This window comes from Canis lupus, chromosome 21 (genome assembly GCF_048164855.1).
Source record: "Canis lupus baileyi chromosome 21, mCanLup2.hap1, whole genome shotgun sequence".
In the NCBI taxonomy this organism is placed as follows: Eukaryota; Metazoa; Chordata; class Mammalia; order Carnivora; family Canidae; genus Canis; species Canis lupus.
Genome location: NC_132858.1, coordinates 56345887 through 56362358, shown reverse-complemented (window position 1 = coordinate 56362358; position 16472 = coordinate 56345887). Strand labels below are relative to the sequence as shown.

The 16472-nt window shown below is 57.1% G+C and overlaps 1 protein-coding gene across 4 annotated transcripts; it reads left to right on the top strand.

The window, feature by feature from the left end:
- Positions 1-1140: 1140 nt before the first annotated feature.
- On the top strand, positions 1141-14626 carry C21H7orf57 (chromosome 21 C7orf57 homolog). Of its 4 annotated transcripts, none has more exons than XM_072791779.1 (8): positions 1141-1266; positions 2027-2141; positions 5466-5651; positions 7030-7138; positions 8925-9081; positions 11406-11503; positions 13038-13213; positions 13779-14626. In XM_072791779.1, exons 2-8 carry the CDS (start codon positions 2084-2086, stop codon positions 13823-13825), a joined length of 831 nt encoding a protein of 276 aa, XP_072647880.1. In that variant the 5' UTR covers positions 1141-1266; positions 2027-2083; the 3' UTR covers positions 13826-14626. The 4 variants fall into 4 exon arrangements, with proteins under 4 accessions (XP_072647880.1, XP_072647879.1, XP_072647878.1 ...); XM_072791778.1 differs by having other exon boundaries at positions 12996-13213; XM_072791777.1 differs by having other exon boundaries at positions 12990-13213.
- The last annotated feature ends 1846 nt before the right edge of the window (positions 14627-16472 follow it).

Genomic DNA, 16472 nt, shown 5'->3' with positions numbered 1-16472 from the left:
ACGACCCCTAGATTAGGCCTGGAGTGGAAGGTGACGCTCCATCACACAGCCACCCAGGGCCCCTCATTATTTTAAATTAAAACAAAAAATTAATTCTGGTGTGAGTGATCTCACAGTGCTGAATTCGTCTCAGGTGTATTATGATCAGCTACTCCCAGAACCAACCTTCTCCTGATCCGCAATCCCCTAGGCAGATGAGGCTGTGACCTATGCAAAAGGAGGCCCGTCATTCTTGATGGCCACCCAAGCGCCTCTACACAGTGGGGCCCACACGTGCCAGGGCAGCCCCGAGGAGTCTGCAGGATCCCGGCCCAGAGCCGGGTGAACCGCAGTCAGGGCCGCTCGGTCACTGCAGCCCGGTTCTGGCCACCTGGCTCCGCACCCTCCGCCTGCACCTGTGCAGGTCCCCAACCCAGAGGCCGCAGGTCCGCACTGGGGGCAGGGGGCCCGCAGAAATCTGAACACTTTTCCGCAGAAACACGGCCGAAGGCTTTAAAAAAGTGTTTTTTTAAAAAACCTCCTGAAAACAGAGGGTAAGAGGAAGGACGTTTACATGATCACGTCACTATTGACACACAGTTGGCAAACAGGCCCTTTGCTGCTCTACCGAGCATTTATTCCTCCTCTTTTTACTTATTTATTTTTTCTTAAAGATTTTATGTATTCATGAGACAGAGGGGCAGAGACACAGGCAGGGGGACAGGCAGGCCCCATGCAGGGAGCCCGACGCGGGACTCAATCCCGGGACCCGGGGTCACGCCCTGGGCCGAAGGCGGCGCTAACCGCTGAGCCGCCCGGGCTGCCCTAAAGTTTAGTTTTAAAGTGTTTTGTTTTTCGCAATCTCGGCGCCCAGGGTGGGGCTCGAAGTCACCGCCCAACATCCAGAATCCCCTGTTCCCCCAGCTGAGCCAGCAGCTCCCATTCGCCCTTTTTAAAAACCGCCGTAGATCCACGGAGCTTGGCGAGCCCGCCCGCCGCTGGTTGTCCTCCGCGGCAACTCCCCGGGTGGGGCCCCTCGGGAGCAGGGCGCCGCCCCCAGCCCCGCCCGCCCCTCGCCCTGATTGGCCGGCCGGCTCCCGCAGGCCTCTCCGATTGGCTGCGGGCGCTCCCGCCGCGTCCACCCATTGGCCGCCCGGCCGTTGCCAGGACGACGCGGGGCGCTGCGCTTCCGCCCCCCGGGAGTGCGGGGTGGGCCGGGCGCCCGGGGCCCGCCGCTGGGAGAGCCGCCTGGGCGCCGCGGCCCCAACCCCGAGACCCCGGCTGCAGGTGAGTGGGCGGGGCCGGCGCGCCCCGGACCTGGACGGCCCTGCCCGAGACTCCCGCCGCCGGATTCCCCGCTGCCCCGGCCGTGTGCCTGCGTGGACGCGCCCTGCTGTACCCCGGAGTCCGTGTGCCTGCGTGGACGCGCCCGCTGTACCCGGAGTGCGTGTGCCCGGCCGTGTGCCTGCGTGGACGCGCCCTGCTGTACCCCGGAGTCCGTGTGCCTGCGTGGACGCGCCCGCTGTACCCCAGAGTGTGTTCGCCCCGGCCGTGTGCCTGCGTGGACGCGCCCTGCTGTACCCGGAGTGCGTGTGCCTGCGTGGACGCGCCCGCTGTACCCGGAGTGCGTGTGCCCGGCCGTGTGCCTGCGTGGACGCGCCCTGCTGTACCCCGGAGTCCGTGTGCCTGCGTGGACGCGCCCGCTGTACCCGGAGTGCGTGTGCCCGGCCGTGTGCCTGCGTGGACGCGCCCTGCTGTACCCGGAGTGCGTGTGCCTGCGTGGACGTCCCCGCTGTACCCCGGAGTGTGTGCGCCCGGTCCTGTGCCTGCGTGGACGCGCCCTGTTACACGAATGTGTGTAGGTCCCTACCGTATACCCAGGATGACCTACCTCTGTCCCCTGCTGTGCACCCGCCTGCCTGGGTGGTGTGTACAGGGCATGGCTGTGCTCCTGCTGTATACCAGCATGCATAGGCCCCTGCGGCATACCCACGTGCTCATGCACGCCTGTCCCCGACCATGAGACGCTCGCTCGCGTGCCTGCCAGGTGGAGGTGGACTGAGAGCCGTGGAAGAGGCCTCACCGGGCCCAGCGCGACCCCAGCATGAGGAACACAAGCAAAGAGCTGCAGGGCGCCACTGCGAGCCGCTACGCTCCCTGCGGTGAGTGACCTGGGAATGGGGCTGTGCACCCTGACTCTGCGGGCCTGGGGTGGGGTGGGGGGGCAAAGAAAGCAGCTCCTGTACCCCAGGGTCAGAGCCACTTAAAGGGAAACAGGAAGAGAAAAGGAAGAAAAAGAAAAACCAAACACAGCCCAGCCCATCTACTCTATTTTCTACAAAGGAAAGCAGGCTTCCTACTGCTGACTCCTGTTGGAGGCCGCATGGGAAGCCGTCCTGCGTCCTGGTAGTCAGACCCTAGGTGAGCCTCAGGCGCTCCCCTGGGTGCAGGCCCGGCCTCTTCCAGCTGCACCCCGCGGCGCTCTTGTCCCCGCACCAGCTCAGCCACGCCTGGGGGTTCTAGTGGCTGGACAGGGAACACAGCTGGAGGCCCCTGCGGCCCTGGGCCTTCTCCCCTCCCCTCTGGACGCACAGGGGTCTCCGCGGCTGTGCGGGAAGCTGGCGGGCCCCCGCGGGGCTCACGTCTGCTCTGAGTGTAAGGAAGCCTGGCCTTTGGTTCCCAGATGAGCTTGGGATCCAGCTAGATGTGGCCACCTCTGGTGACGTGGTGGCTCTGCTGGGACCCGGGTGGGGCAGGGCGGGGAGCTGGCCGCTTCCCCTCCTCACCACAGGCTCTCAGCCTTTTGTGACTGCTGCACGCCTTGGAGGGTGGCCTCCCTGTGTACACGGCCCAAGCGGACACTGCAAGGCCCCGGCACTTTTATACACTAGCGTTTACCCTCAGAACAGCCCGAGGTGGCATCAGTATCCGCGGTTCATAGACGTGCACATTGAAGCCCAGACAGTTTTCGGAGGAAACGTCCTGTGGGGGCTCCTCGGCCCAGACTCTGAAGGCAGGAGCATGGCCATCAGCCCTCGTGAGCCCCTGGGGTCGCTGCCTGCCCCCCTAACCTCTTGCCTCATGGGTAGCAAAGGGAGCTCCTCTCCTGCGGGTGAGGACGCTTGGAGGCCACACCCGGAAACAGAAGACAAGCACCCCGGTGGCTCAGTCCCGCCAGCACCGGCCTGGCCGCGGGTTTCTGCTGGGGTCGTGATCTCGGGCTGTGAGATGGAATCCTGCATCTGCGTCCACGCTCCCTGGGGAGTCTGCTGCACGCCCCCCCACCCCACCCGCTCAAGCTCTGACAATTAAGTAAATAGATGTTTAAAAAGAGAGAGAAATCCACGTGAGGCCCAGTGCTGCCGATGGAGCCAAACAAGCAGAAGGAGACTGGTCGTCGTAGTGCTGGTAATAATTGCCGTGCGAGTCCTAATAATTCTAGGTGCTGAGGCTACAGGACCGTTCTGGTTCCTTTCGGCCTGCGTGTGTGTGCGTGTGTGCGCACGAGCGCCTTTGCACGCAGCTATCAGTGCCTGGAGTGGAGTTCAGTGCCTGCCTGAGGCTTCCCGTAATGAGAACTGGAAGATATACTGTCCTCCATGGATTAATTAGTAAGCAAAACACTGAGAGGAAAAATAAAGCAAGAAGTGCACGTCCTCCCTCTAAGAGAGAATATTTGAGTTGAATGTGATCCGAGTAGGAAGCTGCCCGAGCTCTTCCTCCTGTGAACTTCTGCTCCATTCTTAAACCTTTCCTAATACTTATTTTTCATTCTCAAAACTACAAATCTCTATTTAGCTCATTGCTGTCCTTTAGAGCTTCAAATATTTTCTTATGTTGAATATGATTCATTTTTATGCAGTGAACCAAGCGTTAGAAGTAGAAATTGGATGTGTAAGCTTTTCCCTTTGGAGGACAGTTGTTCATGGGATCCTTGTGTGTTACGTACAGTAGTTTTGTTTAAATTCTTATTTTTTTGAGAGTGAGCGAGCGCACGGGGGGGGGGGGGGGCAGAGAGAGAATCGTAAGCAGACTCCAAGCTGAGTACAGAGCCTGATCCCACGACCCTGAGATCATGACCTGAGCCAAAACCAAGAGCCCAACGCTCACCCAACCGAGCCACCCAGGTTGACATAATCTATTCAGCACAGTTTCCCATCACCTGCGGTATTAAAGTCTCCAGGGCAGCAGAACCAACAGCGCGTCTCTCTCTCTATCACCGTCAGCTATCTGTCTATCACCTGTCTATTAACATCTGTCTGTGGAGAGGTTTATTTTAAGGAAGTGGCTCACACAGTTGTGGAGTTGGGTAAGTCCAAAGCCCGCAGGGCCGGAGACCCAGGGAGGAGCTGATGTTGCCTCGAGAGCCCAAAGGCTATTGGAGGCATTGGAGGCAGCGTTTCCTCCTCCCTGGGCCGGGGTGGGGGGACTTCAGTCTTTTTCTCTTAAGGTCTTCAACTGATTAGATGCGGCCCACCCACGTGATGGACGGTGGTCTGTTTTACTCAAAGTCCACTGATGTAAATGTTGATCTCACCTAAAAATGTCTTCACAGAAGCCCGAGTGTCCCCATCTCTTCCCTCTGGGGACCATAAGTAGACACTGGGTAGTGCGGGTCCCTGGGGTTCTGTATCCACCTCTCATTCCCCACGGAGCCCGGTGGTCACAGAGCGGTCTGCGGGGCTGTCCTGGGTGTCTGCTCTGCCAGCACCGTGGTCCCCTCATTGCCCGGGGCGCCTCTGTCCGTGGGGCTCAGAGCAGGGAGGGGGAGGAAGGGTGGGCAGCAGGTGGCCTTCCCCCTCCCTGGTGGCACCTCCCACTCAGGGCCGCCCACAGAGGTGATGCCCTGCCTCCCCGCCCCATCTGCACCCCTCATGCCCCAGCTCCGTGGGCCCACCGGCGACTGCAGGGGTGCGGCTCCGTGGTCCTGGGCACCTCCTGTGTCCGTGCACCTGTGACCTCTGGCTCAGGGGGTCCCTCCATGGCCTCAAGCACGGCCGCAGGGGCAGAGGGCTGGGGGCCTCGTCCCGCTGCTGCCAGATGCCGCCGTGCACACCCAGGCCGCTGCTTCAGGGCAGACGTTGTGTCTCGGTGTCCTTAGCGTGCCGGGGCAGCAGGTCTGGGCCGGTCCTGCCACACACCCCGCCTGGCCTGCTGCGCTGTGCGTGACCCGGGATTGTGCAGGCACGTGTGCTCCCCGATGTAGCGGAAACGCAGGCTGCTCCCGGGCCCGCGGGGGGGAACATGGGCCACACACAGGGGATTTGGACTCCTGGAGGGGGCCGTGCCCCCGGGGGCAGAGGTGCGGCCGGTGCTCGGGGAGCTGCCCCTCCTGCGGGAGGCCGCTGGCTTGCTGCCGCTGCAGGTGTTCCAAAGAGGCGCTTTCTCCCGTGCCCGTGTCCCGTGGGCGCAACCCCGGCCTGGCGTGGCTCGTCGTGGGCAGGGGCGCAGGCCCACCTGAGCGCTCCTCGCTCTCCTCTCTGTAGACTGGTATTACCACCTTCCCGCGAAGCGGTCGGAGAAGCCCGTGGACGCGCCGCCGGCCTCCCAGATCCCAGGCCTCAGTGGCCTGAGGGAGCCTCCCCACGGGCACGTGCCTGGGCCGCGGAGGTACTGGGTGAAAGACACAGACTCGGAGTACGTGAAGCTGGCCAAGCAAGGCGGCCGGCCCGGTAAGCAGCGCCGCCACCCCAGGGCCCCTCGCTGCCTCTGCGAGGAGCTGCCTGTGACGCGGACGTCCCGCCCCAGGCCAGTGGACATCCAGGGTCACGGCACAGCCTGGGATATTGCACCGTCGCAGGGTCACCCGCTCCCAGCCCGCGGTGGGTTGCCGAGGGGCTCGGGCCACCGTCCGCCCCCCGGGGGGTTGTGCCTGCAGCTCCCTGGCCCCTCGGGGTGACCAGCGGGGTCCTGCGTGGCCCTCGTCAGGGCTGTCCTGTGGTGGCGACATAGGCCACAGACGAGATTCAGACGAGGCTGAGGAGCATCCGCCGTGGCCCACAGTTTAAGCGAGGACGTCTTAGGGACGGCCACTGAGGCAGGGGTCCCCCTGGGACGGTGGCCCTAGTGCTGAGGGACGCGAGAGCCACCGCCTGTCCTCCCCTTGTCCTGGCCGCCATCAGTGTCCGTCACGGGTCCCCCTGAGACACTGGGCCTGGGTGTCCAGGAGCCAGGCCACCCCACCCAGCCCGCTCCGTGTCATGCCCAGGACAGGGCCTCCACGTTCCTCCGGCCTCTCCCTGTCCCCCGGCCTCCCGCTAAGGGATCTCACGCTAGATAAGAGGATGGCATCGGGACATCAGTGCTGATGCCATCCAGGCACCGTGACTGTGTAGCACCCGCCTTCCGGAACCTTCCGTCCAAGTTCATGGGGGCAGAGGGGCCACAGGTCTGCGAGAGGTCGCCAAACTGCTCCAAAACAGCAGTGACAGTGACAATGCCCAAGGAGGCAGGGAGAAGGGAGGAAGAAAGCAAGCAGATGTGAGCACGGGGGGAGCTGGGGGATCCCGGCCGTTCTTGCAACTTTTCTCTGGGTCTGAAATGTTTCAAAATCAAACGCAAAACAAAGTGTTAAACATCTACTGATCCTGAGACGTGGGATCTGCTGGCCTGTTAGCAGGCAGGGCCGGCCCCCGGCTTGGAGGAGGCTGTGGCGGGAGGGCCGGAAGCCTCGGAGCGGGCAGGTGGCTCCTGAGCTGGTGGGTCTCAGACACGAAGGAGCCTGTGCTCTGTCCCCCTCGGTGGCTCCAAGCGGAGGCCCTGATGACCACGTCCCCTCGCCCACTCCCCGCTGTGTGAGAACAGTGGCAGCGAGCAGTCGGACATGAGGAGGGTAGCTGAGAGCGCAGCCAGCAGGCACCCCCCCGGGGACCCGAGGAGTTTTGTCCCCTGAATGGTGGACGTCAGCACACGTGGGTGCCAGCTCCGTAGCAGGGCAAGCTCTGGGGACCCCGGGACTGGGCTGACCCCGGGAGAAGTCACAGTCCCCGCTATGTGGTCACCTGCCTGCTCTTGCGCTGCACGCTCACGCCGTGTCTCTTTGGCTTTGAGATCTGCTGAAACACTTCGTGTCTGGGGCCAAGAAGGGCTCCCCGGTGGCCTACTCCCTGCCAGACTGGTACGTGCACCACAGCAAGCCGCCCACGGCCGAGCAGAGACAGTGAGTATCCCGAGGGACACGGAGAGGGGTGGTACAGCCCTGGGAGCGGCTCAGGGGGGCTGCTCAGGGGGCGCGGCCAACAGGATCCCAGCCGGGGCCAGTGCCAGACCTCTGGGGCTGCCTCGGGGCCTCGGCTTCAAGCTGTGTCCCCTGTGCCCCTATAACCAGCAGCTGGATGCAGGTGCCCTGTGAAGCCAGAAATGCAGGCACTCCCAAGTTCCTGTGGGACGCCACGTCCCCCAGAACGTCTGCAAGGCCTAGAAATTCCCGTGCTTGGGCATGCACGCCCTAGCCTCCAGACCCCTCCCAGGAGGCTTCACAGTGGAGCCTGGGGCAGGAGCCCAGATGTGTGTGAGCTGTCACCCCATGTCCCTGAAGCCTGTGTCTGGGGTCACGTGCCGTTTTGTCCTTGAGGTTCCCGTCCCCCCGGAATCTAAAACTCACACTCGGCCAACACAGCGGAGCTCTGATTTGAGCAAAGCAGAGAGGAGAGGGCCTGCATGTCCCAGGAGGAGCTTCCAGAGACCCCAGGCCCCCGGGGGCCAGCTTACCGCACTGCCTGTCCGTCCCAGAGCCTGTCCCCTACCTGGACACGAGGCCAGGGGTGCCTCTGAGCATCTGCGCAGCCCTGTGCAGCCCAGGAGGCCGCTGCTGCAGGGTGTTGTGGGAAGATCAGGAGGCCCGGCCCCTCCCTGCCTCCGCCTCACACTGCCCACCCGCTGGGCCCCATGGGGGAGCAGAGAGCACTGCTGCCCCTCCCACCCCATGGGTCCCTGTCAACGGTCCAGGCCTCCTGGTGCTCAGAGGGTGTGAAGTGGGGGTTGGTACAGGAGACAGTTTCCTCCAGTGAAAAGTCGGGAGCTGGGAGCTGCGGTGGAAACTGGCCTTCCGTGGAGAGTTCCTGCCCCTTCGGTCTCTGGGGCCTTTCCCAGCCCGTACAGAGCCCGAAATATAGGGGGGTCCAGCTGCTGTCCCTGCGGTGGCTTCTCCTCAGGGGTCCCTAGCCTGCATTCCCAGCCTCTGACCTCTGCTCCCTGGCCTCGCCCCTGGCTTCCTTGGGGGGCCTCCCACCTGCCTCTGTCCTCCCTCTGGGTCAGGGGCAGCGGGAGCCCCTTCTGGCTCTTTGTACTCCCTGCTCTGAGCACTGCACCCCGAGGGCCTCCCTCCCCTCCCCCAGCTGCGGGCCCGCACCTTGCCCAGGCCCTGCCCCCTCCGTGCCCCTCACTGCTGCCAGGGTGAAGCCCCAGCCCTTAGCCCTTGGGCAGTGAGGGCGATGGTGACTAGGAGAATGCAGCGGGTGCACATCCCCGCCCCCTGCCCCTGCTCCAGGCCTGAGTGCTTTCCAGTGGAGACAGGAAACCAGGCTGGAAGTTTACATACTACATTAAACATGACCGGTGGGGGCGCCTGGTGGCTTAGTCCACTGAGTGGCGACTCTTGATTTCGGCTCAGGTCCTGATCTCAGGGTCATGGGACGAGCCCAGGGCAGAATCTGCTTGGGATTCTCTCTCTCTCCCTCTGCCCCTTCCCCTACTCACACGCTCCCCCATCTCTCTCTTTCCCTAAAATTAAATAAATAAAATCTTTTTAAAAACGACCTTCAAACAGAAAACAGAAAAAAACGGTAGTGCTATTAAATGATCCTGTGAAATGATAAATGTGAAGGAGGGAAGGGAAAAGAGGAGGGAGGGGGGACGGAGGAGGGAGGGGAGGCAGGGGCAGGGGAGGGAGTGGGGAGGAGGGGGAGGGAGTGGCCTCAGGTGGGCGCTGTGCCCCGTCTCTGCAGGATCCCCAACGTTTCCATGCCCGATTACATGGTTTACGAAGAGTTTCACCCCGAGCCGGCCAACGGTAGCTATGAGTCCAGAAGAGGGCCCTTCGACTTTGACGTGAAAACAGTTTGGCAAAGGGAGGCAGAGGAACGCGAGAAGGAGAAGAGAAAGGTGAGTGGCCGCCTGCCCTGCGGGGCTTGCGGCTCCACACGGCTGTCAGCTGTCGCTGTGGCCGCCAAACGGAGAGCAGAACCGCGACACGGCTCTGTATTTTATTTTTTAAAAAGACGTGTTCATTTTAGAGAGAGCCCACGTGTGGGAGGGAGGGGCAGGGAGCCCGACACGGGCTGCATCGCACCTCCCTGGGATCAGGGCCTGAGCTGAAACCCAGCGGCGGTCGCTCAACCCACTGAGCTACCCAGGCGCCCAGTTCTGTATGCGTGTATGTATGTATTTTTTAAAGATTTTATTTATTCATGAGAGACACAGAGAGGCAGAGACACAGGCAGAGGGAGAAGCAGGCTCCATGCAGGGAGCCTGACGTGGGACTCGATCCCGGGACCCGGGGTCACGCCCTGAGCCAAAGGCAGATGCTCAACCGCTGAGCCCCCCGGGCTGCCCCCAGTTCTGTATTTTAAATTTGAATCGACTAAAGGGCAAGAGGCCATGATAATACTCCGTTTTTTTCCTTTTTATACGTATTGACTCCACCAGGTAAGATGACCTTGTAGAAAGTGAGTTTTAGCTGCTTAATGCTTGTCTAGGGCAGCCTCCGGCATGTGTAGGAAGGACATCCTGTATTTACTCATTATCCATTCCCTAAACCTGTCGTGTCTAACTGAAGATCTCCCTGGAAGACTCCTTATTGATCATAAGGGGAGAGAAGTGATACTTTTCTCCAGTACAAAGCTCCTGGGGGTATTTGACCACCAAGAGCAGCTGGCTCCAGGGTGAGAGGCTTGTTTGGGGATTGGAATTTAATTTAATTTTTATTTTATTTTATTTTATTTTATTTTTTATTTTATTTTATTTTTAAGATTTTATTTATTTATTTCAGATAAAGTGAGCAAGGAAGCACAAGCAGGGGTGTGAGGAGGGGCAGAGGGAGAAGCAGGCTCTCTGCTGAGCAGGGAGCCCGATGCAGGACTTGATCCCAGGACCCTGAGGTCATGACCTGAGCCAAAGGCGGATGCTTGACCCACTGAGCCACCAGGAGCCCTGGGGATTTGTATTTTAAAAGAGAAATTAGGAGCTCGGGGGCCCTCTGCAGTTGGTGGCCTTGTGGTTGGCTATCTCGATTCAGAGGCCTTCCCCGCTGTCCTGGGCTGAGCACTGCCCCCTGGGGCTCCAGCTCGGAGGCCTTGTGAGGCAAACAGTGGTTTTCCCAGCCTGGGTGCCAGTGGGTGCCCGGAACCTCTGCGCCCGACTCCCAGGCTTGGCTTCTCTGTGTCCTGGTTTGAGGAGAAACCCTGGCAGTTTGTCTGCGGACTCATGCAGTTCAACACCACATAGAGTGTTGGTCGTCTCCCATGGGCTGCCCGGTTTTCCTCTGGCTCAGGTTCTGGGTTCGGGTCCTCTGCATGATCCATGAAACACACTGTTTTTAGGATCAGGTCCAGAGTCTTGGTGATACGCTAAGTGCCCAAACATGGAGCGATGAAGGGGTCCTGGGTGTTAACCTCCGCCACCGTGTGCATCTAGGGGACCTTGGAGACACTACATGCTGTCCGAGCCGCGGGTCCAGTGGGGTTTCACCCCCACCGTGTGGGGCCCGATGAGTGTGCGAAGCAAGGAGGCAGGGAGCAAGCCGGTTGTGGTGACAGACACCAGCAGGGTAGCTGGTTGAGCTCCAGGAATAGGGTGCGGGGTGCCAGCCAGGGTTGGGGGGCGCCCCGTGGGGAGGGCCTGGCTGTCCCTGCCGTGCTCCCCCTCGTGCCAGACCCAAGCCCGTATTACCGAGGACGGCCGCTCACCCGCGGGGTGCTGGGCTGGAGCGTAACCCCTTCCCGAAGGGCCTCCTTTCCTCCCTAGAAATGCCTGGGTGCCTCCCCATGTGCTAGCTTTTTTTTTTTTTTTTTTTTTTTTTTTTGCTTTTTGTGGGTTTTCTTTCGTTTTCCTGTAGCATCCCCCCCGACCTACTTTGTTAGGGTGTAACGCACACGCAGGAAATGCACTTTTTTTTTTTTTTTTTTTTACCAAGCACTGTTCTCCGGGTTTTGCCGAATGTGTCAGCTGCACAGCCGTGAAGGAACAGAGCTGTTCCGTGGGCCCCAAGCCTCCCAGCCTCTGCGCAACCGGGCAGAGCCGCTGCCCTGGGACCCCGGGGGCAGCTGGGACTCTTGCTCAGTGCGTCTTCCTGTGGTTTGGGCCGGGGGAACGATGAGCCTGCCCAAGTGTTCCCGCCCCGTTTGTTTGGTTCCACGGTCGGGGAATGTCCTCTGCCAGCGTCGGGATGCCTGTCCCCCAAACAGGGTTCTGTGTGCTTCTTGCAACAGGTGAGGCTACCAGCCATTAACTCCAAGTACCCAAGCAAAGTGGGGACCCCGCTCGGCCCCAAAGACCCCGAAGGAAGCAGAGTCTCCTTCCCTCCCATGTAAGTCACCTGGGCCGTGCCCACGCCACCTGGGTCAGGTTTGGGTGTGGGCCTCTGCATCCAGCGTCCCGAGGACAGAGTCCCAGGAATGGCAACACGGCTCTGGGCTGACGGCCTCATGATGCTCTCTTCCTGGGAACACGTTTTGGTGACAGCTCGTTGCTGTCACAGCCCTGTGGCCCAGCCTTGCCCGCCAGCGTGGGGGTCGTGCCCCCGTGGAGCACAGCTGCTCCCCTTCCACGCCTGTGCTGTGTGGGTACGGAACGTCTCCAACAGGCTGCTCCGTCCCGTGAGCCTGTGTCCTGCCTAAGGCCCCCGCCGGGGACCCCGTCCTTACCTTTTAAATTCAGGGCCACCGCCCCACATGTGTGCATGGCCCCATCCGGATGTGTCCTGTCACCAGGGCTTGGACCGTGTGTCCGCAGCCGCTTTTGTCGCTCGGGCTCTACATTCGGGGCTCTGGCACTCGGGGAGTGAAGCCCTAGACCTTAGCTTCTCTTCACTGTCTCAGAACCCCAGTGAGTGCCAGAAGTTGTGTCACTAACTGTCCCATGAATTCCTCAAACAGGCCCTGGTCTGGGGCAGTGGGGAGCAACGGGTCAGTGAGCACAGCGAATGGGGCAGCAGGTGGGGTTCCCACGCTGCCACTGGGGGAGCAGGGGAGCCAGCAGGCGACCCTTCACAACACAGCAACTCAGGCGTGCCACCTGTGCCACGGTCCTGCTCCCAGGCCTGGGTGCCCCCTCCACGTCAGGGTCCCTGCACCCTGAGCACTCTGCGCCTGCCAACGAGTGGCCCCCGAGTGAGCAACAGACAAAGGCAAAGCAGTGCAGAGAAGCAGCAGATAATCTTCTCTTTAAAGTTTATTTATTGACGTCATCTGCACACCCAGGGGCTCAAACTCACGACCCCGAGGTCACTAGTCGCACGCTCCGTGGAGCGTGATGGAGCCAGCCAGGCACCCCCAGGACAGCTCACCTTTAATGTGGAGGAAGAGCTAGTCGAGAAAAAGGACCATCTGGTAAAGAGATGGTAGCGTCCGGGCAACCCACCACCTCCCAGGGAAGCGGGTGTTTTCCCCAAGAAATGCCACGGTATCCTCTAGTGCGCTCACGCTCACGGGAAAGGTTTTGAAAACAACGGAGCAAGCTCCCACCATGTGCAGGGATGGCTGCGAGTACGTTACCTGGGGCTCCCAGGGGAAGGGGGGCCGCCGCTGGGAGTGCAGCTTGTTGGGGTCCTGAGTTCAAGCCCCACGTTGAGCATACAGATGGCTTCAGTAAATTAATTAATTAAATCAACTTTAAAAATTGGGAAGAGGGACATCGAGATTGAAAGAGAAAGAGAGAGAGAGGAATATCTCTGTTATGTTTTGAGGAACAAGAACGCATCCTGGCTATTACCGGCTCACTCGCTGAGATGTGGTCGGAACTACCGTTAATTGACCTTTGCACTGAAGTTTGACATGAATTTCTCTCTTTTTGAGGCCTAGTCAAAAAGCCAGTTCACCCACAAACTTTTCCAAACTTATCAGCAATGGGTATAAGGACGAGTGGCTGCAGCAGCGAGTGGACGCAGACAAGAGGACCCCGCAGGCCCCCGGGGCGACCCTGCCGGCTCCGTCCCTGCAAGAGCCCGACGGGCGCCAGGGTGCAGAGTCTGACCCCGACCTGGAGGTGCCCGAGGGCGAGGGTGCCGGGGACGTTCAAGGTGAAGTATGCCCCACAGCCCGCGTTCACTGAGGCTCTGTTCCCTGAGATTTCCTGTCTCACCCCGGATCTCACCCCAAGGAATCCAGAGGCCGTGTAAAGTCCTACAGAAGTGAGGGGCTCGCAGCTAGAGGAGGATCAGAAACGTTTCACTCTCCTGTTAATTCCCACAAATAGCTAAAGTCATGATCTCTGTGAGGTTGCATTTTCTTTTCTTTTCTTTCTTTTTTTTTTTTTTTTTTAAGATTTTATTTATTCATTTGACAAAGAGAAGCACAAGCAGGGGGAGGAGCAGAGGAAGAGGGAGAAGCAGGGAGCCCGAGGCAGGACTCCATCCCGGGACCCTGAGATCATGACCTGAGCCGAGGCAGACACTTCACCCGCTGAGCCACCCAGGCGTCCCCCCGAGTTACATTTTCATAGAGACTTCAGGACTGGTCCTCGAATATAAGAACAGAAATATGTTCTTTCCGTTACTTAAAATTAATGGGTTAAAAATCTTAATTCGTAAAAAATGTCATCTTTGTATCTCTCTCCAGTAGTCATCTCTTCCCATTGCATTACAGGGGCAAGCACGTCTCCACCGGCCTCCACGCCAGCAGAGCTCAACTGAACCCCACCTGATACGCACCTAGGATCGCTTTCCGACGGCTGAGTAGCATCTGACTACATGACAACTGTATTTAGGAGGCTCCTGCTATATTTTACGAAGATAGATTCTTATGAAATAATTTCTTATCGAGCCGATTTGACATCACTGTTGCAGAGCTGGTCTGAGTCTGAGTGTTGGTGTTGCTTCCTGTGCTTCTCTGGGATGTGAGGCACAGGGTCGCTGGGCGTCTTGCTGGCCTGGGATGTCCCAGGGTCTTGGAACCAGCCACTTCCTCCCAGCCCGTCATCCGACGTCACCAGTTCCTGTGTTAGTCTCCATCGGTGACATTTTGATTGAAATCAACTATTTAGACTCTTAAAGAAATGCAAAGTCTTTTCCATTATTGGGTCCTGTAATCTTTGTAGAAATAATTTTTTCTGTTTCAAAATAATTTAACTCCAGAATATTGTGACAGTTTATACTAAGAAAAAGATTAATTTATTATGCCTTAAGACTGTAAGCATTTAATGTAAAAGCAAGGTAGCATTTGCCAGTTTAAAACTTTTGCTAATATTTTTTGCATAAATTGAAATTCATAATATTATACATTTATTATTTTGTATCGTTTAGGTAAAACTGTGTAATTTTAACATTTAGCTTAGTAGTCTTAACAGAAAATTTAAAATAATCAGACTGAATTTTCTTATTTTATAAATTTTGCTACTATTTATACATAATTAGCATGATAATGTAGTTTTATATTTGTCCATTTAATTAATGAATAAAATAATTTTCAGAAAGCCAGATAAAGTCTCAAGTGTTTTTTTGTTTTTTTTTTTAAGATTTATCTATTTATTTGTTTGAGAGAGAGGGAGCATAAGCAGGGGAAGCAGCAGAGGCAGGAGCAGACTCCCTACAGGGCAGGGAGCTCGATGTGGGACTTGATCTCAGGACCCTGCGATCATGACCTGGGCTGAAGCAGACGCTTCACTGACTGAGCCACCCCGGAGCCCCTAGATATAAAAATCTTGAACCAAATGTTAGCAGTCAGACAATGTACAGAAAGAACTAGATTCTATTACTAGGTAGGATTTGTCACAGGCGTGCAAGGCTAGTTCAACACCCACGAATCAATGTGTGTAATCCACCAAGGAATACGCTGAAGCAGAAAGATCATAGGATTCCATGAACGGACACAGAGCGTCTGGCAAAATTCAGCACCCACTCACGACAAGAACTCTGAGCAAAGCATGAACTGAGGGCGCTGCCTCTGTTACAGGATTTCTCCCCTTTCGTGACGGTTCTTGGTCACGCTGCTTGGAAGAGGGAAGAGGTAGATGGTGAGGAGAGGTGGGCGGCAAAGTGTATTGAGCCACAACAGTAAAGCAAACCAAGCTCCCGAAAAGGGAGGGGAGCCAGGTGGGTGAATTCCAGTGAGAAGCTACAAGCTGTTTTCTCCTTGTGTTCTCACTGGTGGAGAGAGAGAAGAAGCCAGATCTAGCTCCCACAAGGGCAGGAATCCTAACGCGGGCCCCACCCCCGAGACCTCACCTAACCCTGAAGTCCTCCCAAAGGCCCCACCTTATTAACACCATCAAACTGGGAGTGTGGCTTCAACATACGAATTTAGGGGGACAGGAGACATTTGGTCCATAACACCGAGAATACAGGATTTTCGTGAAACTGAGTTGGTAGGAATGGGGTCCCATTAGAAAGAAGACTCAGAGGAGCCTGACCCAAGTGCGCTCCAAGGACAGAGGCTATGCCAGGATCCAGCTTGATCTATAGGTTTAAGGCAATCCCCATCAAAATCCCAGTATTTTTTTGCAGACACAGACAAGCTTATTCTAAAATTTTTATGGACATGCAGAGGTCTTAGAATGGCTGAAACAATCTTGAAAAAAGAAGAATCAAGTAGGAAAAATCACTCTACCCAATATTAAAGTCTACTGTAGTATTGACAGGCAGGGAGAGACAAAGAGGTGACGAGGACAGAAGAGATCATCCAGAAATGGACCCACACGAATATGCTCACCTAACTTCTGTCAAAGGAGCAAAAGAAATTTAGTGGAGGAACGATGGTCTTTTCAATGCACAAAAGCACAAAAAGCCAAAAACCAGCGTCACCAAACTATCATGCCTAAAAATGGATCATGAATTTAGATGTAGAACATAACACAACAAAACTTTAAAGAACACTTGACGGGACAAGCACTGGCTGTTATACTATATGTTGGCAAATCAAACTCCAATAAAAAAATATATTAAAACTTTAAAGGAAAACATACAGAAAGTCCTCAGGATCCAGGGCAGTGCAAAAATTTTTAGATTTGATGACAAAAGCATGATCTACAAAAGAGAAAATTGATCAACTGGTCTTATCAAAATCAAAAAGAATTTTTCCCTGTGAAAGCTCATATGAAAGGACAAAACAAAAATAAAAGCAAAAACAAGAAAATAAGATACTGACTGGAAGAAAATATCTGCAACATTTGCCAACAAACGACCTACCCGGCAAAGAGTGTACAAAGAGAATACGCAAAGTACTCGAATCTTCACCAGTCACCAAACAACAACAAAAGCTCCAAAAGATCCACTTAACAAAATTAGGAAAAGACACAAGCCAGCACGACCCCAAAGAGGGTTTCCAAGTGTCACAAGCACATCA

Excerpts from the sequence above, each read along its gene's own strand:
- C21H7orf57 (XM_072791777.1), top strand. The coding sequence starts at position 2,084 with ATGAGGAACACAAGCAAAGAGCTGCAGGGCGCCACTGCGAGCCGCTAC. Across the intron at positions 7,139-8,924 it reads CCCACGGCCGAGCAGAGACA|GATCCCCAACGTTTCCATGC; the intron begins GTGAGTATCCCG and ends CCGTCTCTGCAG. Across the intron at positions 13,214-13,778 it reads GGGTGCCGGGGACGTTCAAG|GGGCAAGCACGTCTCCACCG; the intron begins GTGAAGTATGCC and ends ATTGCATTACAG.